The following is a 27,588-nucleotide window of genomic DNA, read 5'->3' on the forward strand; positions in this document are numbered from 1 at the left end:
AGGGTATTGATCATAATGGGGATAAAATATAATCAAATAATTTTTAATAATATAATAAAATTTAGTTGGGTATGTTAATGAGTTAACTAAAACAAACTAAACCCATTCACCATTACTACCTCTACTCTTGTAAACCTTAGAAACAGAAAAGAAGAGAAGAAGAAGAAAAAGAAGAAGAAGGAGAAGTGGAAAAAGGGAAGAGGTGGAATTCTTGGAATTCCAAATTGTTGCTTTGAGGTAATAACCTCATCTTTACTCTACTCTCTTCTTTAATCACAAGTTCCATAGCAATTCCTTGCTGAATCCATTCTATGTCTCCCTTACTTTCAATTGCCCAGCAATATTTATAGAACTCATCCTATTACTTTCAAACTCTAAGTAACCATTAGAATTAATGAAATTCTCCTTAAAAATCCTTCCTAAGCTATGAATTAACTTCAATTCTGATTTTAAAATATATGAATGTTGCATCCGATGTTGTCTGCACCTCTGGTTGGGTCGGATTTAAGGTCGAAGGCATAATCAGGTTGAGTCCAATGTTGCATCCGATGTTGTATGCACCTCTGGTTGGGTCGGAGGCATGCCTAGGCTGAGTCCAGTGTTGCATCCAATGTTTTCTGCACCTCTGGTCGGGTCGGATTTAAGGTCAGAGGTACGCCCAGGTTGAGTCCGATGTTGCATCCGATGTTGCCTGCACTGCGCGTTGTAATTCCATTGATTCCAATTTTAAACTAGACTCATAGCGCTTCGTTTTGTTAGAAGAAAACATTACCTAGCTCTGCCTCTAAGTGATCCAAAATTTCCATACAAAACCCCATTTTTCCTTTAAATTTATGTAGCTATTGTTAAACCAAATTTTTTCCTTTAAATTTATGTAGCTATTGTTAAACCTAAATTTGATTCTAACCCTATTCTAACTTGACCCTAACCTACCCTAGAACTCCAGTATCTTTTGGACACTTCCTAACACATATGTATGGTTGATTAATCATAGGACATAACCTCTCGGTCTTCGAACCTCTCGGCAACCAACTCGTGGACTAGTCCGACTTCATAAACACAAGTAATACAAGGTAAGTCGGGGTAGGCTTTGATTTCTTTTGGGAGTGTTTAATTCATTCTTAGTATTATTTGTTAATGAATCATATGCATATTTAAATTCCTGTTTTGCTTATGATACTTATTGATTTCATTATTTATGACTTATGGACGTGAACGATGTGATGTGGAATGATATGCAATATGAATCTTTGTGTTAGAATAGATGCCGTAGTCGGCTTGGAAACGAGTAGCATGGTGTGCCGTAGTATGGGATGTGGGAGCACCCGAACCCTAACCCGAATCCAAATGTAGGTCCAAAACCCGAGGTCGTAGCACCGTATTCGTTATGGAATGTCAGTTGGGTATTCGAACGAATAGAAGAAGAAGATGGAATCCATGCGGTAATTCAACATCTGCCAATAAAACGACAGATACCTCCTCCGTGCGGTTGTGAGATCCACACGCAAATGTACAACTCATGGTAAGGAACCCCAACCTCGTATTAGGTGTTTTTGGTTTTATAAATATATCCGTGCAGGTCCGCTTACGGAACGCTTTGACTTTTGGATGTTCCGACACAGAGAAAACAAAAAAACAGAATTCTCAGGTTGATGTACTAGTTGATTGCCGCATCAACCAGAGAATCATACCGTCGCGGATTTTTCTCTTGGAAGTACGGGACCCAGTGTTTTGGATCAGGGATCTCGCCGTCGCACCCCGAATATTGGATTGGAATATTTACCCCAACATTCTAGGACCCATGGGGCCCACAGAATCTAAATACCTGCGCAGGGGTCAGCTTATTACATAAATAAACAAAATCTCACAAAAGACCAAATTTATGAATTAGTATTGATTTCGGATTATGTAGGATATTAAGTTATTTAATTATGTAATATGGTTTAATATGTAAATGACACCTAACAAAGTAAACTGACACCTAACCAAATTAAGTAAAGGTATTAAATCTTAAATTGACACCTAACTAGCTTATTCTTTAGATATTTAAACCGTCCTTAATATAAAAATCAACCTAAACAATCTAATGGGACACGTTACACTACTCTAACTAATTAAAAGATTAAAAAAAAAAAACAAAAACACTAACATCTATCAACATTCCACTAACCGACTTAAGGTTAACAAAAGGGAATTAAAACTTATCTAAAAAACTAATTCGTCATCTACCCATAGGAGTGAAACAGAGAAGTAGAGAAAAAGAAAAAAGAAGAAGAAGAAGAAGAAGAAAGGGTGCCAGATTGGGGAGGAGTGCTAACTCAAGGTAAAATTCTCACTTCCTCACTCTTCTCTAATTAATCATAATGGATCCTGCTAAACCCATGATGATTAGGAATATACCATGTCCTTTCAATTTTTGTAGTTTACGAAATTAATTTTTGATTTATGGAATTAGAAGCTTAAAATCATGTATGTATAACCCTAGCTCTTTGCTAACCTGGGTACTAACCTATTCACAGTTCTAGGGATTGAACTAAAATAATTGATGCATATTCGGCCACATAGAACTCTTTTATCCAAGAATCGATCCATGAAATTGCCGTTATGGCTGTACCCACCTTCAAAACCCCTACTTTTCCATACAAATCGACCCTAACATGGCCCCGTTCATAGTAATGATCACACAACATCCATGATCAATTGAATGTGGATTCAACCTGAAACCCCCATTAAAAATTCTATTTTCTGCATTTTTGGGACTGTTGTGCATCTCTGGTCGATGTCCCAGTTGACTGGTTCATCAACCAGAGAATGCAAATTTAATTTTTAGAACACTGTCATCTCAGGTCGATGTCCCAGTTGACTGGTTTATCAATCAGAGAATAACTATATCAATTTTTGGAACACTGTCATCTCAGGTTGGTGTCCCGGTTGACTGCCTCGTCAACCTAAGATGTCATTTCACTCGTGAACACCTCCTAGACCTTACCTAACCCTACCACGAGGTAACCCTAAGACCCTACACGAGTTCGTGACACTTTCTAACACCAGATATGGTTAAACATTCGTAGGACGTTATCGTTCGCTTGACAAGTCACGCCGACCACCGACGCAGAACGAAACCCAACATCACGATCATAACAAGGTAAGTGGTATAGGCTTTGATTGTTTTAGGAATGTTTAATTTCATTCTTAAATACAATTGTCTATATTTATTTGCATATTTAAATTCCAGTTTTACATGTGATAATTATTGTTCTGTTATTTGTAATTTATGAACATGAACAATGTAATGGGAAATATGCTTTGTGAATATTTGTGTTAGAATAGACGCCATAGTTGGCTTGGAAACGAATGGTATGGTGTGCCATAGTATGGGATGCGGGAGCACTGTACACCTCGTATGATGTCATTTAGATGCATATGGCTAGGGATGTCAATTCCTTAATGCTACAACCCTTACTAACAGGGGTACAGGTGTTGGGGATCATAACCCCTTGTCCCGAGGAGTACATGCCGGGGTGGGATCCAGGCTATGATTATCAGGGGTCTACCCACGGGAAGGTATACCATACCGACGACCGATGTAGGCCCCATACAATAATTGAGGTACGTCTCAAGAAAATGGGAAGGAACTGAGATCGTTACCCGAGTTGTTGGCGTGGCATTGACTTAGTGACTTAGGCATTGCTTGTTAAATGTAAATTATGTTTAAAATTAATCCATGCATTTAGGATTTATACTTCTAAGTGTGTGGTTTATCTTTACTTGCTGGGCTCCATGGAGCTCACCCCTGTGAAATTTCTCTTTTTCTTTTAGATGATACTACAAGTGGATATCATGGTGACGGGGAGGATTGTTTCGAGCCAGACGGTTATGGTGATGATATGCGTGCTGATTTGGACGGAACGGGGTGTGATCCCTATTATCCGGATGATCAGGATATCCCGAGAGAGTAGGGACTGAAGATGTAGTCTAACTATTCTATTTTCTTTTGTTTTGTCGTTCCCTACATTCTTTTGATGGATGAAAAGCCATTGTAAATACTAGGTAGGTTACTCTTCCTTTTGAAAAATGTACATCAAAAGTAACCGAATGTAGGGAATAGTAAGTAGACTAGAGGATTGGATCTTTATGTAAATAGTACAACTTGTGCGCACTCTGACTAAGTAAGTTTATAAATATTTTAATCTTTTGGTTGCTTGTGACTTGTACTTACTGCATCTGGATCCTGGAGGTGTTTGAGTACCTCGGGTATTCGGGTCAACCATCGGATCCTCCTAGGGGGGTTTCAGGGTGTGACAAAAGGTGGTATCAGAGCATGATGCTCTATTTACAGTCATAAGCAATGGAATAAAAAGAAATGAGGTCTTAGAGCCAAGGAATTAGAACTTCAAATAAAATAAATAAAATAAGAATAGAAGGACACCAATGGAGATAAACCATAAACAAAAGCTGATAATATATTATAACCTCTAAGAGCATAAACTTCTACATGATTTCTCATACAGATAAACAAGAATAGAAAGTACAATTGATATCGGAAAAGAAAAAATTTAGAACCTTAGGTGCAAAGAAAACGCATCAAATTATGATGAAAAAGGGTCTTGGCTAGGATTTATGCTTGCTCGCGACTCTCTAGTCGATGTCTCGGTTGGTTGTTGCATCAACCAGAGATGGGTAGAGGTGCAAGGAATAGAATTGATTCTCTGATCTATGTCTCAGATGGTTGTTGCATCGACTAGAGATGAGTAGAAAGTAATAAATAAATAAATAAATTTTTATTAATTTTTAGAACTTATTTTAAATGACTAACACCCGCTTCTCCTTCAATAGGAATGAGCACGCTAACTGGGTGAGATCGTCCATTAGCGACATGATCTGGGAGATTAGGTTGAGGAGAAGGATAGTGAGGCTTGAAAGTATTAAAGTTAGGGCCAAGGAGGAATTAGAACGGATACTTGAACGAACGGAAGTTTGTTGGGTTGTAGACAGAGAATACTATCTTGCCCAAGCTGAGGAGGTAAGAAGAGATCTACGGTATATCTTTGCAGAATTGTACCTGGCTAGCCGGAGACTTGAGCGTTTGGCTTTCTGAGCTTAGAAAGAACAATACTGAACCAGAACTCTAACAAGTTGCATTCTAAAAATCCACAGGTATTTTATACCTATGCGCATATATAAAATTCCATAATAAATGTTGATATGATCTTCCCTATCTGGTAGCCTAGTTTATGACTTGCTTTTGAAATTGTTTACCCTATTAAAAACTATTCTGACATGTATATCGTGAACTATACAATGAGACAACATAACGATATTCATGAACTCCACCCCTCTTTGAAGGCAACTATGGCTAGAACAAGAGGAAATAGAAACATTCTGCAAGGATACTTAACTGAAGATGATGGAGCTACTGCCTCCTCTGTTGGTGTATCTGAGGTACCTCAAGCATAGGCAACTAAGGATCCTCCGATTATTCCTCCTAATAATCCTCAAGAAGTTCCTTTTGCACCTGCTTTTGCACCCCCTCTAGTTGCTGTAAATGGAGACGCGACTACCCTTATGGCACAGATGTTACAAATCCAGCAACAGCAGTTTGAATTGATGGCTAACATGAACAATCAATTCATGGTGGCCATGCAACAACGGGGAACACTACGATCCAATTATGTTCCAAATTTTCCTCCTCCAATGCCTCCAAATACTCAGGACAACCCTACTTCAAAAGTAATGGAGAGATTCAAGAAGCTCCAACCAACCTATTTCTTAAAGGTTGACACGAACCCACTACAACCTGAGCGATGGATCAGTGCCATGGAAAGGACCTTCGAAGTGTTGGAATGCATGGTCGCTCAGAAGCTAATCTGTGCCAGATTTCAATTGCAGGACGAGGCACAGCCTGGTGGAAGTCAGCAAGACCCAACCTGGAAGAGATTCATCCCAATCCCACTTGGGAACAATTTAAGGAAGCCTTTTTCGGAAACTTCTTTCCGAAAAGCTTCAGAGATGAAAAAGAAGCAGAATTTGAAGCTCTCACCCAAGGATCAGGATCAATCCTAGACTATCAGCAACGGTTTAAGGATTTATTCCATTTTGCTCAGACGCACATGAAGGGCGATGCGTGCAGAGCCAAGAAGTTTGAGAAGGGACTGAAACCCGAGATCAGTGCCATGCTGGCCATTCTAGAGATTCAATCATATGCCCAGATGGTTTAGAAGGCAAAGCCTAAGGAAGATCGATTGAAGAAGAAAACGGTGGCATCACAAACATTGGGGAAGAGGTCTAATACTTTTCAAAACTACGGTTGGCCCAACAAGTCATTTAGAGGGCCTGTGTACAATCCTGCACCCCTACAACACCGTAGGCCCGAACAGGGCCAAGCTTCACAAACTGCTCGGCCTATGTTCAGCCAGTCCACTCAGTACAATCACCCTGCCTCAAACCAAGCTATGACAACTACTTAGTTTCCCCGTCCAGCTACCAATCAGACAAGCCAGCCATCTTCTCAGCCTGTAAATCCCTCGTCAGTCACACGACCCTACGGTCCGATCCTCTGTTATGAGTGCAATCAAATCGGACACGTGTCTAGTGATTGTCATCGTCGAAAAGTAGGTGCAGCTTCAAAGTTTCAGTCTGCCAACCGACTCGTTCCGCCTCAAGGAAATAGAACACAAGGGAAAGTTTACGCCCTGACCAATGAGGAAGCCGAGGAAAATCTTGACGTGATGACAGGTGTGCAATCAAAACTTGAAAAATAGAATATAGTAGTCACCTTATGAATGCGAATTTCGATTGCATCATTATCTTCTATTTGAAACTCTAGGTACATTATCTATAGCATCTTCCATTGCATACGCATTATTTGATTCTGGTGCGTCACATTCCTTCATATCAAAAAAATTTGCTAGTAAGATAAATGTACCCCCGAGGAACCTGGGACACAAGTTGGTAGTTAGCACCCCAACTGGGAGTTCAATAAACTTGAAAGAGGTTTACGAACCCTGTCCAGTGGAAATTTGCAGGCGAAGCTTGATTGCTCATCTGATCAAGTTCAACATGAAGGATTTCGATGTTATCCTAGGAATGGATTGGTTATCTGCTTATGGAGCCAATGTTTTATGCTCAGAAAAGAAGATTTTATTCAAACTACAGAATGGCGACAAATTTATTTATAAGAGTGAACCGCCACGAAAAGCTAAGAGGATAACTGTTTCAGCTCTCCAAGCATAGAAATGGTTGGATGATGGATGTTAGGGATATTTGGCCACGGTCCTAGACACGGAAGTGAAGGTCAAACCTTTAGAAGAATTGGAAGTGGTCAGGGAATTTTTAGATGTGTTTCCCGATGATCTAACCCAACTACCTCCAGATAGGGAAATAGAGTTTGTGATAGATTTGACCCCAGGGGTGGCACCGGTGTCCAAAGCACCATATAGAATGGCACCGACAAAGTTGAAAGAGTTATAGACTCAATTGCAAGATTTATTAAAGAAGGGTTTTATCTGGCCCAGCGTGTCACCTTGGGGAGCACCAGTACTTTTTGTTAAGAAGAAAGATGGAAGTATGCGATTGTGCATTGATTATCGGGAATTGAATAAGCTCACGATCAAGAACCGATATCCATTGCCATGTATCGATGATCTATTTGATCAGTTACAAGGCGCAAGTGTCTTCTCCAAGATTGATCTTAGGTCTGGCTATCATCAATTGAAGATCAAGGGTAGTGATATTCAAAAGACAGCATTCCGAACAAGATATGGACATTACGAATTCTTGGTATTATCCTTTAGCTTGACAAATTCCCCTGCCGTATTCATGGACATGATGAATAGGGTATTCCATGATGTGTTAAATAAATATGTCATAGTCTTTATAGATGACATACTAGTCTACTCTAAGAACGAAAAAGATCATGCCCAGCACCTGAGATTTGTATTAGAACGTCTGAGGGAGCATAAGTTATTTGCAAAGTTTAGCAAATGTGAATTCTGGCTCCGTCAGATAGGATTCTTAGGGCATTAGTTTCGGAGAAAGGCATTGAAGTTTATCCAGGAAAAGTAAAGGCAGTACTTGAATGGGAGATCCCAAGAGTGCCACGGAGATCCGTAGTTTTTTGGGTTTGGCTGTTTATTACTAGCGATTTATAGAAAACTTCTCTCGCATATCAGCACCAATGACCCGGCTGACAAGGAAAGGGGCAAAGTTTGGATGGTCAGATGTGTGTGAAAAGAGTTTCTAAGAATTAAGAAAGCGATTGGTGTCGGCTCTAGTTTTAACCATACCAGATAACACAGGTGGCATGGTAGTTTACGCCGATGCATCCAGAACAGGTCTGGGATGCGTATTGATGCAAAAGAACAAAGTGGTTGCATACGCATCGAGATAGTTGAAGGAACATGAGAAGAATTATCCCACGCATGATCTGGAACTTGCGGCAGTGGTGTTCGCTTTAAAGATTTGGCGACACTATTTGTATGGAGAGAAAAGTGAAATCTTCAGTGATCACAAAAGCCTGAAGTATTTCTTCACTCACAAAGAGCTAAATATGAGACAGAGAAGATGGTTGGAATTGGTGAAAGACTATGATTGCACCATTCAAAGCCATCCTGGTAAAGCCAATGTAGTGGCTGATGCTCTGAGTAGAAAATCTCAGATTGAGTCGCTCGCTTCTCTAGCTGTTAGCGAACCACTTATGGAAGAAGTCAGGAAAATGGAGTTAGAACTTCTTGTGGAAGGGACAAGTCTATCATTAGTGGCCTTGGATATTCAATCATCAGTCAGAGAGGAAATCAAAGAAAAACAACCTAGAGATTCATAACTTCTCAGGATTATAGAAAATATCAAGCAAGGAATTCAGAAGGATCCAGACTTCACATTGACTACTGATGGAGTACTCACTTTTCAAGGTAGGCTATGTGTGCCTGATAACTTTGATGTTCAAGACCGAATACTCAAGGAAGCACACAACTCACCGTATTCAATACATCCGGGCAGTACCAAGATGTACAAAGACTTAAAAAGGTATTATTGGTGGGTTGGAATGAAAGAAACAGTAGCCCTATATGTGGCGGAGTATCTTACTTGCCAATAGGTAAAGGCAAGTAGGCATAGACCTTATGGTTTGTTACAGCCCCTGCCCGTGCTAGAATGGAAATGGGAACATGTTACGATGGACTTTGTAACAGGCTTACCCAGTACGACTAAAAGTATGGACGCAATCTGGGTAATAGTCGATAGACTGACAAAGATGGCTCATTTTGTCCCCATTAAACATGGAGGACTAGATCTTTATGTAAATAGTAAGTAGACTAGAGGACTAGATCTTTATGTAAATAGTACAACTTGTGCGCACTCTGACTAAGTAAGTTTGTAAATATTTTAATCTTTTGATTGCTTGTGACTTGTACTTACTGCATCTAGATCCTGGAGGTGTTCAAGTACCTCGGGTATTCAGGTCAGCATCAGATCCTCCTAGGGGGGTTCCGGGGTGTGACACCGGCTATGGCTATCGGGGTTTACCCACGGGAAGGTATATAATACCAATGACCTGTGTGGGCTCCATATAACAATTGAGGTTACATCTTGGGGAGGTGCAGAAGGAACCGAGAATGTTTTTTCGAGTTGTTGGGTAGTACAGACTTAGTGACTTAGGCATTTGTTTATTAGGTGGAATTAAGATTAAAATTGAACCCATGCATATAAGGTTTTTGCTTTCTGTGTGAATGTGCTTGTGTGTGGTCTATCCTTTACTTGCTGGGCTCAGTGGAGCTCACCCCTATGAAATTTCCTCTTTTTAGATGATCCTGCAGGTGGATGTGATGGTAGTAGGAAGGATTATTTCGAGGCAAAGGCTGATGACTACGGTGAACATTCTGATGTGGACCCAGAGGGTTGTGACCCCAATCATGCAGACAATTATGGTGTCCTTGGAAAACAAGGACTGATGTGTTATCTTTTGGTTTTCTTTTATTAAAAATACTATTATTTTGGTGGAAGAGGTTCCACTGTAAATATCTTGGAGTAGATGTATCTTGGGCCGATGGTTGTGAATCTTAGGATACCGATCATCTGGGAATTTAATGTAAATAATATGTATATAAAACTTGTACTTTTCGTGCATTTTGATCAATGTAACACTTGTTATCTTGATATTGTGTTGTGTTTGTGACATGTAAATACTGCATTTGGATCCTGGAGGTTTTCGAATACTTCGGGTATTCCGAGGTATTCGGGTCAACCATCAAATCCTCCCAGGGGGTGGGTTCGGGGTGTGACAAGTCAAGGGCAGGCCTCAGTCTGCGTATAAAGAACCAATCCACCACTATTAGAGGTAGTTTAGGATATGAACCCCACTTCATACAAGACAGGTTAAGACCATAGGACACATTCCCTAGACAGAAGGGATTGCCAACTCCACTCTGCCACGTACACAAGAACATGCAAAATTCTTGAACATGGAGGGATCCCAACCGTTGCCGTCAAAATCTTGCATCTGTCTCAGCAACTGCCTCTACTTTATATAGTAAAGGAGGGGGCCCAAGTATGATCATTCCACAACAACGACTTACTGCTCTCTCCGTACTTCCATCTCATCTATCACTGTTGGATGAAATCTGATTTAGACATCGGAGTGTCCCCCCCTTAGAGTCTGCTCCGAGCCTCTCCTATGTCTTTTACTTCTTGCAGGACAGCCACATCACCCACATGAATTCCGGCCACAACAAGGACAAACCATCAGACCAAGCTAGTGTCAGCCAAAACATATGTTCGACCAATACCAGCTAGGCCTAATAATTAACACTGAAACAGAATACAACCAAATTAGATTGTCAATCATATCTCAAAACTTTTAGGCCTAACTTGTAACTTGAAAAAAGATGACAATGGAGAAGTAGAGGTCTCGTAAACAGTTGCGTTAGCAGTTGTCCTCACTATTCCAATTCTTCATTACCAAAAAAAAAAAAAAGACTATTCTAATTCTTCTGAGAAATAAAAAAGAAAAATTAGTAAAAAAAAATATAACTCCATGTGATCGATATAGGATTGTAATACAAGGGTGCCAAAACCTAGCCCGAACCGTTAAGATCGATCGAAGCTGACCGAAAGAACTCGGACCAAACCGAACCGATCCTTATTGGATTGGTTGGACTAGGGTATGATGGGACCGGCTGAAACCGGACAGCACTGGACCGACCATTAACAAACCAAAAACTGAACCGAATGAAACCGATAAAAATATCGTTGAATATAAGGTTATGAATAAGTGAATTGGTTATCCATTGATTTCAATATTAGTGAGAAAATTTATGGTTGTAAGGGGAATTGTTACAAATCAATGAGTATGAGGTTATGAAATAGGGAAATTGATTTGTAACAATGTTTCTTCCAAGATCTCCTTGTTCACTATACAAAATTAGTTGGTTGTCAAATAAATGATTTGATAGTTGGGTTTATTTTGTGATTTCAATATTAATTATCTTTTTGGTAACTATTCATTGATTTCAATATTAATTATCTTCCCCTTACAATTAATGATAAATAATTATATGATTTGTAACAATTATTTTGCTACAAACTCTATTTGTCCATTGATTTAAATATTAGTTATCTTCTATTCTTCCCCTTACAATGTATTCTTCTTTGTTTGGATTATAACATGAACATATCTTTATTCATGGTTGTTTACGTGTTTTAACTTGGGGAAGGTGAATTAAAGTGTTTTTATCAAATCTTTCCTCACTACAAATTATGAATGTAAGATTTCATTGTGGTTCAAACCTGAAAACAAACCAATCTAAACCAGTATTAACCATAGTTCAAGATCTCGTCTCGTCTCGCCATTTTGGGCAGGTCGAGATTTTTGAAATATTCGAAATTGACTGAAATTTTGCTGAAATATGATATTTTTTTTGCCATATTTCGGTAGTCCATCTCGGAGGGTTTTTCGCCATATTAAGGCATGATACTTCATGTACACCCTTATTTAACCTAAATAAACACATTTAAACTTTCATATTGCAAAAAAATGAACTCAAAGTGGTGTTTTGGGTTTGCACCCTTGATTGACAGTATACGGTCGGACCCTGATATATAAATAGTTAAATACACAGTGTGTAAGTAATACACCAAAATTTCGACAAAATATCATGAAATATACCGAAATTTGGACTTTTTCATTTTGTATGGTCATCTCATCTCGGCAGTGTCGAGATATCCGAAAAATACCGAAATATCACTGATACATCGTGAGATTTTGAACCATGGTATTAACCCGATATTGAAAAACCGAAATAAACCAAAACCGCACTGTAATGAAATCGAAACGACCAAAAACTGAAGTTTCTTAAACGGTTTGGTTTTGATTTCACTGTTTTAGAGACCGAAACCAATTCAGCCCAACCGAAACCGAGCCGAACCGACCGTTTGACATCCCTATTGCTATATACCATCACCCTTTCGAACTAATGTCCATAATGGTCCACTCTGGATCGGGTAGTTTTTTCTAAGTAGCTCTACTCTGTTATAGAGTTTATCTAGATCACTTGGTCAACCCTTCCATGTGAGAGTTGGGACTTAGAATCAACTATTGCTACCACTAATAATTCAAAAGATCTAGTCCCTGAAATTGAATTGTAGAATGAAGGAACCAAGACTATATCAATCCACATCAAAATTCCTTGCGAAACCGAGAGGGATCAGCCTCCATATGGGTTATATGGGCTCGTAACATAATTCTTCCTCGGTGCTTCGTGTTTGCATCTACACAACCCTCTATAGAGCTAAGACTATAAAATCGCCTTTAGGCCAGATCCGGCTCCTCTCCAGGGAGCCCAGGGAGTGCCCAGGAGGCATCCAAGGGTTAGGTCCCGTATACATCTCGGTGCATGCCTAGGGATGTGTGTAGCACAGCCCAATGGCTAGATGCACCCCGGGCATGCTGAGCTCCTTGGAGAGGAGCTCAATCCCTTTAGGCCACATGTATTGAACATATGTGATGAATTTAACTCGTTTCCAGGGAGCCCAACATGCCCAGGGTGCTGCCAGCCGTTGGACTATGCTACACACATCCCTAGGCGTGCACCAAGATGTGTACAGTACAGCTCAGCCGCTAGATGCCCTCTGGTAGCACCCTGGGCACTGGGCTCCCTGGAGATGATCCTGATCCCATTGGGGCTTTTAGGTAATTTAAAGTAATCTCTAATCACCAAAAACACCTCTTATTTTATACCAAACTACTTAATAATGCCTTTTAAGTTTTAGGGCCGATGTTCTCTGTGCCGCAGCATAGCCTGTGCCCAGACACATGGGTCTGCCATTCAGGAGGACAGGGTGATCATTTCGCCCATCCCCATGTGTCTGGGCGCACCCTGCGCCTGGCACAGAGAACATTTGGCCTAAGTTTTAATAGGATCGAAAGGAGATCTCGCGCGGTTCTATTACGGTAAAGATTCCTGTACCATGGGTCTCATTGAAACTAAGAGATCTCAACCGTTCGTATCGTCAAACACACGATTTGTGAACTCTGACATCCTAACGAAGGAAGCTGATCCAACGGTGTATATTCTAAGGAGCACGTACTATTGCTAACAACGTCTTCAGAAACAAAAACCCTAGAAACCCTAATCCTCAATTTTAACTCCAACCTCCACTGCTATCGCTCTTCCTCTTCTTTAGCTGCTACGACGAACCTGTACAGTCGGACCGGTTAGTAGAGAGAGGGAGAGAGAGAGATCTCGGTGTGCTTGTGGTTAAGAGAATGCGAAGCTAACTAGGGTTTGTTCTTTTTTTTTTTTGGATTTTCGAATTGCAGAGCAGATAGAGAGTGATAGATTGAGGAACGAAGATGACTCGGGGGAGCGCAGCTGGGCCGAAGGGAAAGAAGAAGGGAGCAACCTTCACGATTGATTGTGCTAAGCCAGTCGAGGATAAGATCATGGACATTGCATCGCTTGAGAAGTTCCTCCAGGAGAGGATTAAGGTTGGCGGCAAGGCCGGTGCTCTCGGAGACACCGTTAATATCTCCCGTGAAAAGACCAAGATCACCGTGACCTCCGACAGCAACTTCTCTAAACGGTATTTCTGATTTCATTATCTTAAATCATTTTGATGTTGCTCCTTTTTCTCAATTTGGAAATGAAACTGTGAATTACTAGTCCAAACCATTGCTGCGAACGACATCTTTGCTTAAGATTGTTCTAGGATTAGTTGGTGGGACTTGAAACTAGTCCCTTAGTTGTTTAAACTTGACTAATTCCTTATTGGTAACCCAGTTACTGCTTGTATCATACATTCATGGGAATTAGTGGGACAGGACAAGAGTGGAGCAGAACGGCTCAACAGGAATCATTTGGCCGATCCTGAATATAGTTGAGTTGGGTAGGCTTAATTTGTATCTAGTTGAGTTATATTGGGAACTGAGTTTAGTATACACTTTACTCATTGTAAATCAGTTTCAACAGATCACCATAAACTAAAGCTGAAATTTGATGACTTTCAATACCAAGGCCAAAAACTCTTCTTTACAACCATATCCTAGCTTGAAACTTTGTGTCTGGTTTTTCTCAAGTTCAACTCTATTAGACAATTACTTCATTTCTCTTAAACACTAATTCATCATTTCCGTTATTTATCAAGTCCTTAAATCATCCATTCAATCAATCAGTGTAGACCAGTGAAATTCTTATCCGATAAGACATTCAGCATAAGCTACACACAGAGAAAAAGATGATCTTATAGCATCAGTGCATCTCGCTGATGGTTTAGCTTCCTGTGTTTCATACAAGATTGACTGACAAATGGTTCATAAATGATTGCTCTTCATTAGAAGTTTTGAAGAGCAGTTTTGGTGATAAAAATTATGGATATGTGGGAGTAATTGAATCTATCATGAGATAATTATAGTGTCCAATTCAGTCAGTATCTTGGTTATGCCTTCTTAGAGATGGATGACTGTGTAGTACTTGACTGATGGACTAGGTTAGAACATGTCAATAATGGCTAGATGGCAGCGATGTTTGTGAAGAACAATTTTTGTAAAATGTTAAGACATAAGGAAGAAGGTAAGACTGCTGATCATGAGATACCTCAGAGCACCTGTTTTCCATCTGTATCTAGGTCCAACTGTTCCCCAAGTGTTGGAATTTTTTTTTTTAGTTTGTTGACTATATGATTAAGTAGGGTGTATAAATTGGGGAGGTCTGGTTGCATCTTGTGCGATTTGCAGCCAAGCCATTCATTATGACCTTGAATGTTGGGCAACCAATAAATAGCATGCATGCAAAACAATTGTTTCTGAGATGTGGATGCTAAGATGGATCAATGACACGACCTTTCTCCCCACTCCTCCCAAAGAAAAAGAAGAATTTGGGTTGGAATGCATTTGTATGAACATATAAGTAGCACTTCCTGTTCTATTGTTTTAACCTTGTTTTCTCTATATCTATTCTCAATTTCATCCATAGATAGTACTAGTGTATCTAAAATAATGTGTTCTACCTTTTTGTCCCCCTCTTTCTTGCCTGTTATGTAATCTCTTGGTGGGTTCCCCTTCAATGGATGTGAATCATGTGTTTTCTTCTTCTCTATATACTTTAATCACAAGTATGATGTTTTGCAATTTCTCTAATTAATTTCAAATTAAAAACTATTTGAGATCAGTGGTCGGACCATGTTTTGATCTATCTGACTGGATTTCAATTACATTACAGGTCTGGTCTTTGAAAATTTTGTTATGACTGCCATAAATATAATCCGACTCATTGCATTCATTTGATTTCAGGTACCTAAAATACTTGACTAAAAAATACTTGAAGAAACACAATGTCCGTGATTGGCTTCGGGTGATTGCTTCCAACAAGGATAGGAATGTCTATGAACTGCGGTATTTCAACATTGCTGATAATGAGGGAGAAGAGGAAGAGTGAATATCCATTTTCATCTCTTGTACTATGACTTTGGTTTATTGAACGTCACCTGAGATATGATTGCTCTTAGCCTATTTAGTCTGTCAGCTGTAAGTTTTAATATTATCTCTTGGTTCTTTTTTGAACCTGTTCCTGAATTGAAATTTTGTTACTAAAATAGCTACATGGTCTTCTCATAGTGTGGTTGTTAGGTAAATTGATATTTCTTCAGCAAGTTGCATGAAATCGAAAGTGATTTTTACTTTGGTTTGTACGTTTGACTATTGTCATATAACATATAGTAATAATTAGTAATAGTTCTAACCAAAAAAAAAAAAAAAAGTAATAGTAGCAGTAGTTGTAGTTTGAATAAGTGGGCCTATTGGGCCCCTAGTGTGTGGGCCTTTATTTGGCCCCTTGTGGGTCTGTCTAGCCCCTCAGTGGGTGTTGTACTCCTTTATAGCCATAGTAGGGGGGCCTTTGTACAAAAAACTATTGCTATGTAAAACATATTGTTTTGAGTGTGCACTATTTAACCCTACTCCAGTACTCCATTAAATACCGTTTGTCTGGCCCCTTGGTGGGTCTTGTACTCCTGTATTTCCATGGGTATGGTGAACAGTAATATGGGTGGGGCGTGCCGACCTTCATCCCCTGAGTTTCATTGACTGGTACGGTTGTGCGTTTCCTCTCATAAGGGGGTTGAAATGATCATTCCACCCCTTGACCGAACACACTATCCGGGTGGGATCCATCCCCTTTTATTAGAGGCACTAGGGAATTGTATCGAGCAAGGGAACAGCAGGTGATAAAAATTTGTGGGGCGTGCAGTTTCTAGGAATCTTTTCCCCTATAAGTTACTTTCATTTTCTATAGGGTAAAATGTAGCAACGCTACCCTTAAACGCACTACTCTAATCTAAACCGTTGAACATTTTATCTTTAATCCTAACTGTTGATGGTGTAAAATAATGTAACCAACTACTGACTAATCGTTCATTCTTCTTTTTCACTGAACACTATCGCATATCCTTTGCAACTCTGCCCCCGAATTTTTTTCGTGTACGGTTTCTTGACCGGTGTGGTTCCTTAGTTCCTCTCACAAGAGGAGGGTGGACCCCACCTGGGTAGATTGTTCGGTTAGATGCCCCAGGTGGGTCCCACCCCCTCTTGTGAGAGGAACTAGGGAACCGCACCGGTCAGGGAACCGTTGACGATAATAATCCCTCTGCCCCCTTCCCTCCTCCCACTTCCGCCTTCGCAAATTCTGTTCTCTCCATCTCTTTGCCTTTGTGGCTTTCTCCCTTTCTCCCCATTCAGAGGGGAAAGATTGATGATATGGGGAATTGTTGGGGTGCTCATGCTCAGGTTAATAATTGCCATAACCACACCTTTTACCCCAGTAAGCTCATGAATTATTTGTTTTCGAGGTGTTGAAAACTTTGAACTTCCTTTACTATGTTTTCTTATTTCGTAGATGGGTTTCCCAGGGTGCTGCCAGAAGGATTGTTTGTTTTTCTTTAAATCCAACCTATATTTTTTTTTTTTGGTAGAACTTCAAATCCAGCCTTGATCTATTGTTTTTTGTTTTTTGAATTTCAACATATTTTTCTTGAGAGGAATAACAGAGGATGCAAGGTCGCAGGGAAGGGTGGACTGGGGCGGTGGTTGCAGGTAAGGGTGGGGGAGGTTGGGAGAGATGGATGTGGTCAGGGGTTGAGCGATTGGGACGAGGGATGATGGCAGCAGCAGAGGTGCAGGGCTGGGACTGTTTTGACTGAGGTGGTGAGGGTCACGAGGGTGGGGTGATATGCAAGGGTTGGGATCATGATTTGTAATCGGCCGATATCGCTCGGATCGGATCGGTATCAGTTGATGCCAATCCCAAGATTAAAACAATACAACAAGGTTTGATTGGATCGGCCGACCCAATCTGATCCTTGATCGATCCAACTGAATATTTTTTTATTTTTCAAAGTTTTCAATTTTTTTTTTTTTAGTTTTTTATATTATCATGACTAATACTGACCAATACCAACTGATATTGACTAATCTAATCTGGATAATATCGGCCGATCCGATCCCAAGATCACAACACAAACCAACTCTGGCCGATACATGACCTGATCAATAAAAAATGATTCTGAGGGTTTTTTGACCGATCCTGACCAATTTGTACCAATCCAATCCCGATCTGGAAAGGTTTTGACCATGACTGATCCCAGAGTCTGATACCTGGATTTTGAACCTTGGTTGGGATGCATATATTAACGAGAAGAAGAAGAAGACGAAGAGGAGGATGAGGATGAAACCTGCTGTAACGGTTTGCAGGTTAAGTGGCATTATATATTCAACAGTGAATATTGAAATTAAAATTTTCAACGGTGTAGATTTTAGTGGTGTGTTTAAGGTGTGAGTTTAACGTTTTAAGGGACAGTGCTGTTACCACTCACCCTTTTCTATATAATAACAATTCTTAAGACTAATATTACTTGCTTTTATCACCACTTAATAGCACTTTATATTACTCCCGTTAGATTTTGGGTTCATTTTGATATTTGGATACTTAGTGAGGTTTGATTAAAATAAGGGTGTAGCTAAAGGGGTGACAATGATAATTTCCCTAATATTTATTTTATAAGAAAAAATTATATTAAAAAACTTAGCACGAATACAAAGAAGGTAGTTGATCTAAAACCTCTTCTGAGGTAGCACATCTACGGGAATGATTTGCTAAGAAGTGGGGTAGGGAAGTAGTCCTTCGATGTACCTTATTAATACATGAATAATTATCACCTCCAATGGGCACCTCCAATTCCTCTAATAGGAGGGGAGTGGACCCCACCATGGACTGTGTTTTCGGACAGGGGGTAGTAGGGTGGTCATTTTCGCCCTCATATGAGGAATTGGAAGAATTGGAGGGGGCAGCGAATTGGAAGATTTAACAATTCATTAATACGTACCACATCAAAATGTTTAAAAAGAGAAATTGTATAAAAAATAATTCCAAAAAATTTCCACGGCCATAGTTGGTCTTGATGAAGAAAGTCCACCATTTTCTGTGAATCTATCCAAATTTCTAGCTTCATTCCTTGTCTTCCCAAACACATTGCACCGGTGATTCCTTGGAGGTTTCCTCTTGTCTCTGATTCTTTTGCTGATCCTGCATTTCCAAAATTCATATGTGCAGATATAATCTTGTTGTCCGTCAGAATTATATATGTCCAAGCTCCTAGTTTGGTTGTAGGCTCAAAACTTCCATTTGTAATTAAGATTATTTTCCCTAGGAAGGTATAGTAAAATTCCATAGGTGGAAAGCCAAGAAACCATATTAATGCAACCGCACATTCATAATGCAAATAAACCATATTATGTCCAGCTGAGTAAGCCCATGAGTCCACTTATAAATTATAACACATTTCATGAATAAATAGACTTAAACTTAAATAACATTCCACATGATATTAAGACCATCCCCTGGCATTGGTACTCATTTTTACAGTTTTGCCACTATTATTTATCAAGCATGTGTACCCATTGATTCTATAGAATTTGTTACCAAAAAAAAAAAAAAATTCTATTGAATTAATCTTCTACCGAAGATTAAAGCTTTTATGTGGAGGTTGTGTGTGCAAGGGCTAGCTACAGGCGAAGGTCTCTCTAGTAGACATGTTCCTATTGATCACTCTTGTTGTGTTTATGGATCGGAAATGGAAACGGGTGATCATGTGGTGCTTGGGTGCAAATTCGCTAAACTGGTCTGGTTTGGTAGCAGCTTAACTTACTCCCCACCACCTGGACAGAACCCCTCTTTCAGTGAATGGTTGAGTAGCTGGGACACCTTGTTTCGGTCTGATAAGAGGTTTGCTCGGTCGGGAATTGCTGTCCAGAGTTTCCTTCCTCTACTGGTACATTTGGCGTGTGCGAAATGATCGTGTCTTTAAAGTCAGGGATTGGACACCGCAGGAAGTAATTATGACAGCAGAGAAGGCCTACATTGAGTACTCCTCCAGCAAGTCTCCTTCGCACAACAGGCACCAAGCCCCTACTCCTTTCGCTAGTGAGGCAGTTAATTCTTGGAAGCCTCCCACTCCAAGTTCTCTTAAGATAAAACTGCAATGTAGCCTTGCCTAAGAGTGGAACAAAGGGTGGACTGGGCTTTGTGGTTAGAGACCATGTGGGTTCTGTGACTTAAGCCATATCTATACCTTGCCATTTCAATTCCTGGGCCCAAGGAGAGGCTCTTGCAATAAGGTGTGCACTTTCCCAAGCTCTTGTTTTAGGTTATGCTCATCTCCAAGTTGAATCTGATAACAAGGAGGTTATTGATTTGATTGAAGACACAGCTTGATGCCTGCCAATGGAAGTAGCGCTTATAATAAGGGATATACAATCCCTTCATTCCTCTTTTGGTTCTGTATCCTTTGTTTGTATTTCAAGAATGGCAAATGCTGTTGCCGATTTCTTTGTTAGGAAGGCCATGTCTATGATGTGTCTGACACGGTGGCCATTTTCCATTCCATGGCTAAACAGTCTTTGCCTTGTGGATGCTATAAGCTGTACGCATGATTATCATCAGTAAATTCCCCTTTAACCAAAAAAAAACTTGAGATATTTTCCCATCAAAGTAACCAAAATTACTAAAATGAACCTTAACATTATTAAACTCTTATAACTCGAAATTTGGGGTATTACAACTGTCACTGTCACCATCACCACCACCCCGCCATCACAACCACCACCACCACCACCTTTCCTGCCCTCACCTCCACCCCCGCCACCTACATTCTCTCCCAAAGAAATATAGAGAATTTATTCTCAAAAATTAAACTACCAAATTTCTTATTTTTAAAAATTGAAATATTTCAGATTATTACAACCAAAACAATTTTAATTTCTTGACCAATAATCTATTTGTCGACTATTTCATAACATTAATCCAAATTTGAAATAGAAATCATACCAAATCTGGCCAACATCCTTAATTTTTTTCCCATCTAATTATCTATTTTGGGAAAAAAAATCGCAGCGCGACCGATAAAGTACCTTAAGCACACCACTAAACGTGACGGGTGAATCTCAGCCGTTGAGATTTACCCTGTGAATCGTAACCGTTCAAACGACTGACAGGAGAATTACAGTTACCTTAATCGGTTACAATTAAAAAAAAAATACCCTTTACCGGAAACACCGGAGGGAATTATATTGAAAAGAAAAAAAAAAGAATTTTGGAGGAACGAAGCTCGTGATTTGTGTTTTTGGTCTGGAAAGGGTAGGTTTTCCGGCAATCCATCTTCAGTTGATCACTGATAAAATCTCGGTATATTGTGAAGGTTAGATGTCTATCCCACTCCTGTTGATCTTTGTTCCTCTATTGAAATCATTGTTCATATAACTAGGGTTTCGAGCGTTAGTTCTCTGTTTCTTTCTCTCACTTTCTCATTTTATGCATTATATATCTGAAGTTGAAGAGTTTGATATGTTTAGGAGTTGATCGACTGATGAATTTTTATCTTAATATTGAAAAGGGAAAAAAAAAATATTGGAGGAACAGAGGTCGCGATCTGTGTTTTTGGTCTGGAAAGGGTAGGTTTTCTGGCGATCCTTATTCAGTTGATCACCGGTAAAATCTTGGTATCTGAAGGTTAGACGTCTATCCCACTCCTATCGATCTTTCTTCCTCTATTGAAATCATTGTTCATATAACTGAAGTTGTTTTTGGTCTGGAAAGGGTAGGTTCTCTGGTTCTTTAGTTTTTGGTGTCAAGAATGGAAGAAGGGTGTTGAAGTCTTAAACAGTTTAATTTTATCAAATACAATCTGCAAATGATGAAGGTCTATTCTTGTGTGTTGATAGCATTGAGGAGTATGAATGTAGTAATGTTGGATCTTGAGTCTTCTCTGTTGTTTGGAAAGCCACATCTGTTGTTTCTTAAAGTTTGGATGTGATGATAATTCATGTTACTATTAGCTAGCAGCTACTCTCGAATGGTTTGCATTATTACATTTTGATATCCTTTCTTCATTATTGTGTTGTCCCCCCAGCACCTATAGACGTTGGTTTACATAAATCTCCCTCTAAACACTGCATTTGGTACCAGAAAGAGGCATGATTCAGTCACAAAGGCTTTGATGCTTCATTTCTGATGGATTACTATACTTAGAACCAGTCAGAGGTTTCAAATAATGTATTGGTAGAACTCCACCAATACTTAGAAGCAGACATCGGGTGATGGTCAGGAGCTATCTCTGGGCAGACAAATAATGTTTGGAGTCATGTATTGGTAGAACTCCACCATAGCCATTGCCATTAGCCCCATCCTCAACTACAATTAAAGGATCCTAGAGGTCTGAGGCACAATTTCTTATCCATAAGAAAGTGGAGTGGGGAAATATGCAGGCGCAATAATGGGTTGTGGAAAGATGGGGAATGGGAAAGTATGGTTGTTGAACAAATTACTGTTCAATCAATGCCAATTTTAGGTCCAGGGAAATGTAGGTTGTAATGAATGTAAACAGGTTGAAACCATGGCATGTAATAGATAATAGATCCATTATCAGAACTGTTCAACTTGAGATTGAACTGTTGGTTCAGTTGGAGTAGAACTGTTGACAAATCTGTTTCACTTGGAAAGTAGTTAGGAACAGAATTGTTGGTTCAGTTGGAGCTCTTATAATGCCATGTACAGCTTTAGCTGCTAATCCCACTATAACCCAAACCCAAGATAATTAATTTTCAGATATTTATCAATAAGAAGAAACAATTGTAAACAAAAAAACTTAAATTAGCTTTGTATTCGTCTGCACATAACTCAATCTTATTAGTTGAAATTTATGTTTTGATTGTAGAACATAACTGCTCATCTGTTCTATGGTTATGAGACTTCTCCACCTTGGCGCAATCATATGCTTTAACATAGACAGAACCATACAAAACTTTGCTTAACACTGTCATCCCTGGGTGATCATGAAGAGGTAATGCACCTCCCTTACACAGTTCCTTCAGATTCCATTAGCCAAGCCCCCAAACACCTCGGAGGTTTAAACAACATCAGTTTCTCCCTCATCAGTTCCCATGGATAATTCCACCCATTAAGGCCTCATCCAACCCAGATTTGCATCATGCATTTATTTGTTGTGTAATATTATTGGTATTGAGAAGCTGAAAGTTTTAGGGGAAGTTTATAGCTTAAAAATTCTAATTATGGCTAACAAATTCTAATCATGGAATCAATGCATCTTATTTCTATTCTGCTTCTACTTAAGATTTTTTGTTTGGTAATGCTTAAGAAGTTGCATTTGGAAAATTTCTCCATATGGCCTAAGCTATGCTGACATTTCGTAGGCTGTATAGTTGCGGATACAAAGTTCTGTTGATGGAATAAATGCTAATTTTTCAGTATAATGCCAATTGTTCTGTGTCTCCTTCACATAGAGTGATGAATTTTATTTTTCAGTATAATGGTTGTTATGTGTCACCTTTACATAGAGTGGTGACTTTTATGTAGACCTGAAATTGTGCATATGTAATGTATCAATTTATGCTTAGCAAGGAATTTGATCCTTCATCCATTTTGTATGTGGTCTGGGAATATAATAAAGAAAGCACAAAACCGGTAAAGAGATATTTCTATCTGGAACAGCTTGTTTTGATTAAAATTAAATATTGAATCTCATTGAGTTTGTTTGAAATAATTCATCGTTTTTGTTTTAATCAATTCACCAGATGGTTTCTACTAATACTATGAATAACGGTGCTACTTGTGAATTATGCGGTAAGAGTTGTAAGATTGAAGTTTATAGGTCATAAAAAAATAGAGATAGAGAATTTTATAAATGTACACAAGGATGCCAATTCTTATTGTGGGTAGATCAATTTAGATTATGTGACTGTGAAAATGGATAATGTAAAGTTAGAACTTCAAAAATTGAAAGAAGCAAAGGTCGGGTGTTCTGGTGTTGCCCCAAATCAAAATCGGTATGAATACTATACCAACTTATACATTTGTATGTCCTTTATAACAAATAAAGTTGGTTTTAAGTTGTTTTGTATTTTTTCTAACATTATTTGAATTAAACTACAGGTTGCGGATAATGGGTGTGGAATGTTCACTTGGATAGAAGATGAAACCTTCAAGTATGAAGCTCCTTCTACCCAACGTAACTGTAGTTCAGTTGATTGTGCGGAGACATCCACGTCTGAAGGTCCTTCGGCTTCAAATGAGTTTATGAAAGGATATTTTAAAGCAGCGATTAATGACTCAGAAAATCAAACAAGAATATTAAAAGAAGTGTTAGATGCCTTCAGTGTGGTTGAGCTGAAGAAAAAGAATTAAGTCATGTTGTAGGGGTAGTAGAGAAGATTGAGAAATATTGGTGATATATCTGTTAACTCATGTATTGACATTTTAATGGGGTGGTAACACAAAATGTTGTATATTGTTTGATTTAATGTGTCTGGAATAGTAACTCATACCGTATTTGATGGATTTGAATTGGAACAATTTGATGTCTAAGTTGGGTGTTTCATCAAGTGATCTATTGATATTTAATGATGTATAATTTAATATCAATACATGATGTTGGATTTGATATAGTTATATTTGGATTCGTTTAAGAGTACGATTGTCTTATGTACAGGTTTGCAACATTGTTTTTTATGTACTGAAATACTGTCCATTTGGCAGTGGAATGATGTTGGATTCGGATCTAAATTTTGAGAATTACTGGATTTTATGAACAGATCTACAATATATTTTTTTTTTGGTAAAGAGCAAAACTATTTAATTAAATGTATAGAGCACATAGCATCCGAATTACAAGCCTCCGAAAGTCATGGAGTGGAAAGAGGCCACACTATCTCACACGAACAAGACAGGGCCTTCCTAGCCAGGGAGTCAGCCACGCTGTTAGTCTCCCTAGAGATGAAAGAGAAGGAACATGACCTAAAATAAGAAGATAAGTAGAAAATGTCCTTAACTATGGAGAAGATCTCTATAGGAGGAAGGATACCCTACTGTAAATATCCCACCACTTCTTTGCAATTCGATTCAACTAATAAGAATTCCATACCCTCGAATATACCATGCAACAAGCCCCTCCTTATAGTGAGAGCTTCCCCTTGGAGGGCGGAGGAGATAGCAATTGGAGCTAAGAAGGCTAGGCAAGGCTCACATCTACTGTCGCTTAAAATACACCCGATGCCCCCTTGACCATCCTTGAAAGATGCATTAGAATTTAGCTTTATAAAAGGGGGGTCAGGAGGGGACCAGGGCTGGATAGCTGAAAGAACAGATCTACAATATTGATGAATAAAGGATGATCAATAGTCTATTATTTAAAAGGAATTGTCTACACCAAGTTAATATGAATTACTTTGATCGATTCAAAAATTGAATTACAACATCCGGATTTATTTGCCTATAATAATCCGATTGACTCGTCAACAATCAAGTCTATCACCCTCACATCATTAATAATAAAATAGATTAAAAAGTTATTTTGTACGAGAAAATAATGTATAGCCTTGTGTACCAATGTTGTGGAAATATATTTATTGGGTTTTAGAGTTAATGGCTTATTGAGTTTAAGGGTTTTTTAGGTTTATTGGGTCAATATGTGTTTTCATGGTTATTGGTTTAATGTGTTTTAGGGTTTATTGGGTTTATTGGGTTTCAGGGATTATGGTTTATTGGGTTTCAAGGTTTGTGGTTTAATGTGTTTTAGGATATTTTGGGTATTAGGGTTTATGATTTATTGGGTTTATTGGATCAATATGTGTTTCAGGTTTTATGGTTTATTGGGTTTATTGGGTCAATATGTGTTTCAGGGTTTATGTTTTATTGGGTTTCAATGTCTATAGTTCATTGGGTTTAAGGGTTTATGATTTAATGTGTTTTAGGATTTTAGGGTTTATTGGGTTTATTTGATTTATTGGGTTTGAGGGTTTATGATTTATTGGGTTGTAGTGTCTATGGTTTTTTGGGTTCAATGATTTATGGTTGAATGTGTTTTAGGGTTTTAGGATTTATTGGGTTTAGTGTTTTATGGTTTATTAGGTTTCATGGGTTTATTGAATTTATTGGGTTTTATGGGTTTATTGGATCAATATGTATTGCGTGTGGAAACCTCCATCGTTCGATTCGCCCAATGATGAGCTTGCAAAAAATTGAGTGAACACAAGAGAGCCGGCTCGGTCCTCGGATTCGACATAGTCCACGTGTCGTCATATGATTGGGGGATATTTCTATGACTCATCAATATGTGTATCAGGATTTATGGTTTATTAGGTTTCAGTATCTATGTTTTATTGGGATTTAGGATTTGTGGTTTAATGGGTTTTAGGATTTATTGGGTTTATTGGATTTAGTGTTTTTTGGCTTTTTAGGTTTCATGGGTTTATTGACTTTATTGGGTTTATGGTTTAATGTGTTTTAGGGTTTTAGGGTTTATTGGGATTTAGGATTAATGGTTTATTGGGTTTTAGGGTTAATGATTTATTGGGTTTTAGGATTTTTTTTAGGGTTTTAGGGTTTTAGGGTTTATTGGGTTTATTGATTTTATTGGTTTTATTGGGTTAGAGGGTTTATGATTTATTCGATTATTGGGTTTATTGAGTTATTGGGTTATTGGTGTTATTAATTGGGTTATTGGGTTATTGAGTTTATGATTTATTGGGTTATTGGGTTTATGGTTTATTGGATTATTGGGGTTATTGGATTTGAGGATCTATGATTTATTGGGTTATTCGGTTATTGGGTTTATTGAGTTATTGGGTATTGAGTTTATTAGGTTATTGGGTTATTGGGTTTATTAAGTTATTGGGTATTGAGTTTATTAGGTTATTGGGTTATTGGGTTTATGATTTATTGGGTTGATTGGGTTTGATGGTTTATTGGATTTATTGGGTTATTGGGTTATTGGATTTATTGGATTATTTGTTTATTGGGTTTTAGGATTTTTTTTTAAGATTTTAGGGTTTATTGGGTTTTAGGGTTTAGGGTTTATTGGGTTCCAGGGTTATAGAGTTTATAGTTTATTGAGTGATTAGGTATTCAGGGTTTATTGGGTTTATGGGTTATTCGGTATTAGGGTTTTGCGGTTTATTGGGTTTATGGGTTATTCAATTTATTGGGTTTTAGGGTTTATTGGTTTTATTAGGTTTATTGAGTTATTGGGTTATTGGGGTTATTAATTGGGTTATTAGGTTATTGGGGTTATTAATTGGGTTATTGGGTTTATGATTTATTGGGTTATTAGGTTATTAGGTTTATGGTTTAGGGTTTATTCGGTCAATATGTGTTGCGTGTTGAAACTTTCATCGCCCGGTTCACCCAATGATGAGACTGCACAAAAACTAAGTGAGCACAAGAGAGTCGGTGTGGCTTCGGCCAAGGACTCTCCGATGCGTAAGTAGTCATCGCCTGTCGGGGTACAATGACGTGGCCCCATGATTTTGGGCGAGTCGTAGTTATCGCCTCTAGAGGGGCCTCGGCCTTGGTCAGTCGTGCTCTTGGTGCTCGACTTTGTAGTCAGCATAGGTGGGGATGTATTGCGCAGTAGGGTTTGCCTGTGGAGGCTTCGGCGCCATGCGCGGCTCGGCGGTCCTTGTATTGCGACAAACCACACGAGTTCTCGGCCAGGCATTCGTTCTTGGTGGCCCAGGCCGTATGGCTGAACAATGTA

The 27,588-nt window shown here is 38.9% G+C and overlaps 1 protein-coding gene and 1 long non-coding RNA gene across 2 annotated transcripts; one reads left to right on the forward strand and one right to left on the reverse strand.

Moving 5' to 3' along the window:
- Positions 1-1,189: 1,189 nt before the first annotated feature.
- LOC122656975 lies at positions 1,190-14,866 on the reverse strand. The gene is made up of 3 exons (XR_006332199.1): positions 14,716-14,866; positions 5,330-5,336; positions 1,190-1,202 (listed from the first exon to the last, which is right to left on the reverse strand). It is a non-coding gene; the product is annotated as an uncharacterized LOC122656975 (long non-coding RNA).
- LOC122656974 (60S ribosomal protein L22-3) lies at positions 13,646-16,147 on the forward strand. The gene is made up of 3 exons (XM_043851697.1): positions 13,646-13,707; positions 13,814-14,076; positions 15,782-16,147. The coding sequence occupies exons 2-3, from the start codon at positions 13,847-13,849 to the stop codon at positions 15,924-15,926; spliced, it is 375 nt and encodes a 124-aa protein (XP_043707632.1). The 5' UTR covers positions 13,646-13,707; positions 13,814-13,846; the 3' UTR covers positions 15,927-16,147.
- The last annotated feature ends 11,441 nt before the right edge of the window (positions 16,148-27,588 follow it).

Source organism: Telopea speciosissima, chromosome 3, assembly GCF_018873765.1.
Source record: "Telopea speciosissima isolate NSW1024214 ecotype Mountain lineage chromosome 3, Tspe_v1, whole genome shotgun sequence".
Classification (NCBI taxonomy): domain Eukaryota; kingdom Viridiplantae; phylum Streptophyta; class Magnoliopsida; order Proteales; family Proteaceae; genus Telopea; species Telopea speciosissima.

Excerpts from the sequence above, each read along its gene's own strand:
- LOC122656974 (XM_043851697.1), top strand. The coding sequence starts at position 13,847 with ATGACTCGGGGGAGCGCAGCTGGGCCGAAGGGAAAGAAGAAGGGAGCA. Across the intron at positions 14,077-15,781 it reads GACAGCAACTTCTCTAAACG|GTACCTAAAATACTTGACTA; the intron begins GTATTTCTGATT and ends ATTTGATTTCAG.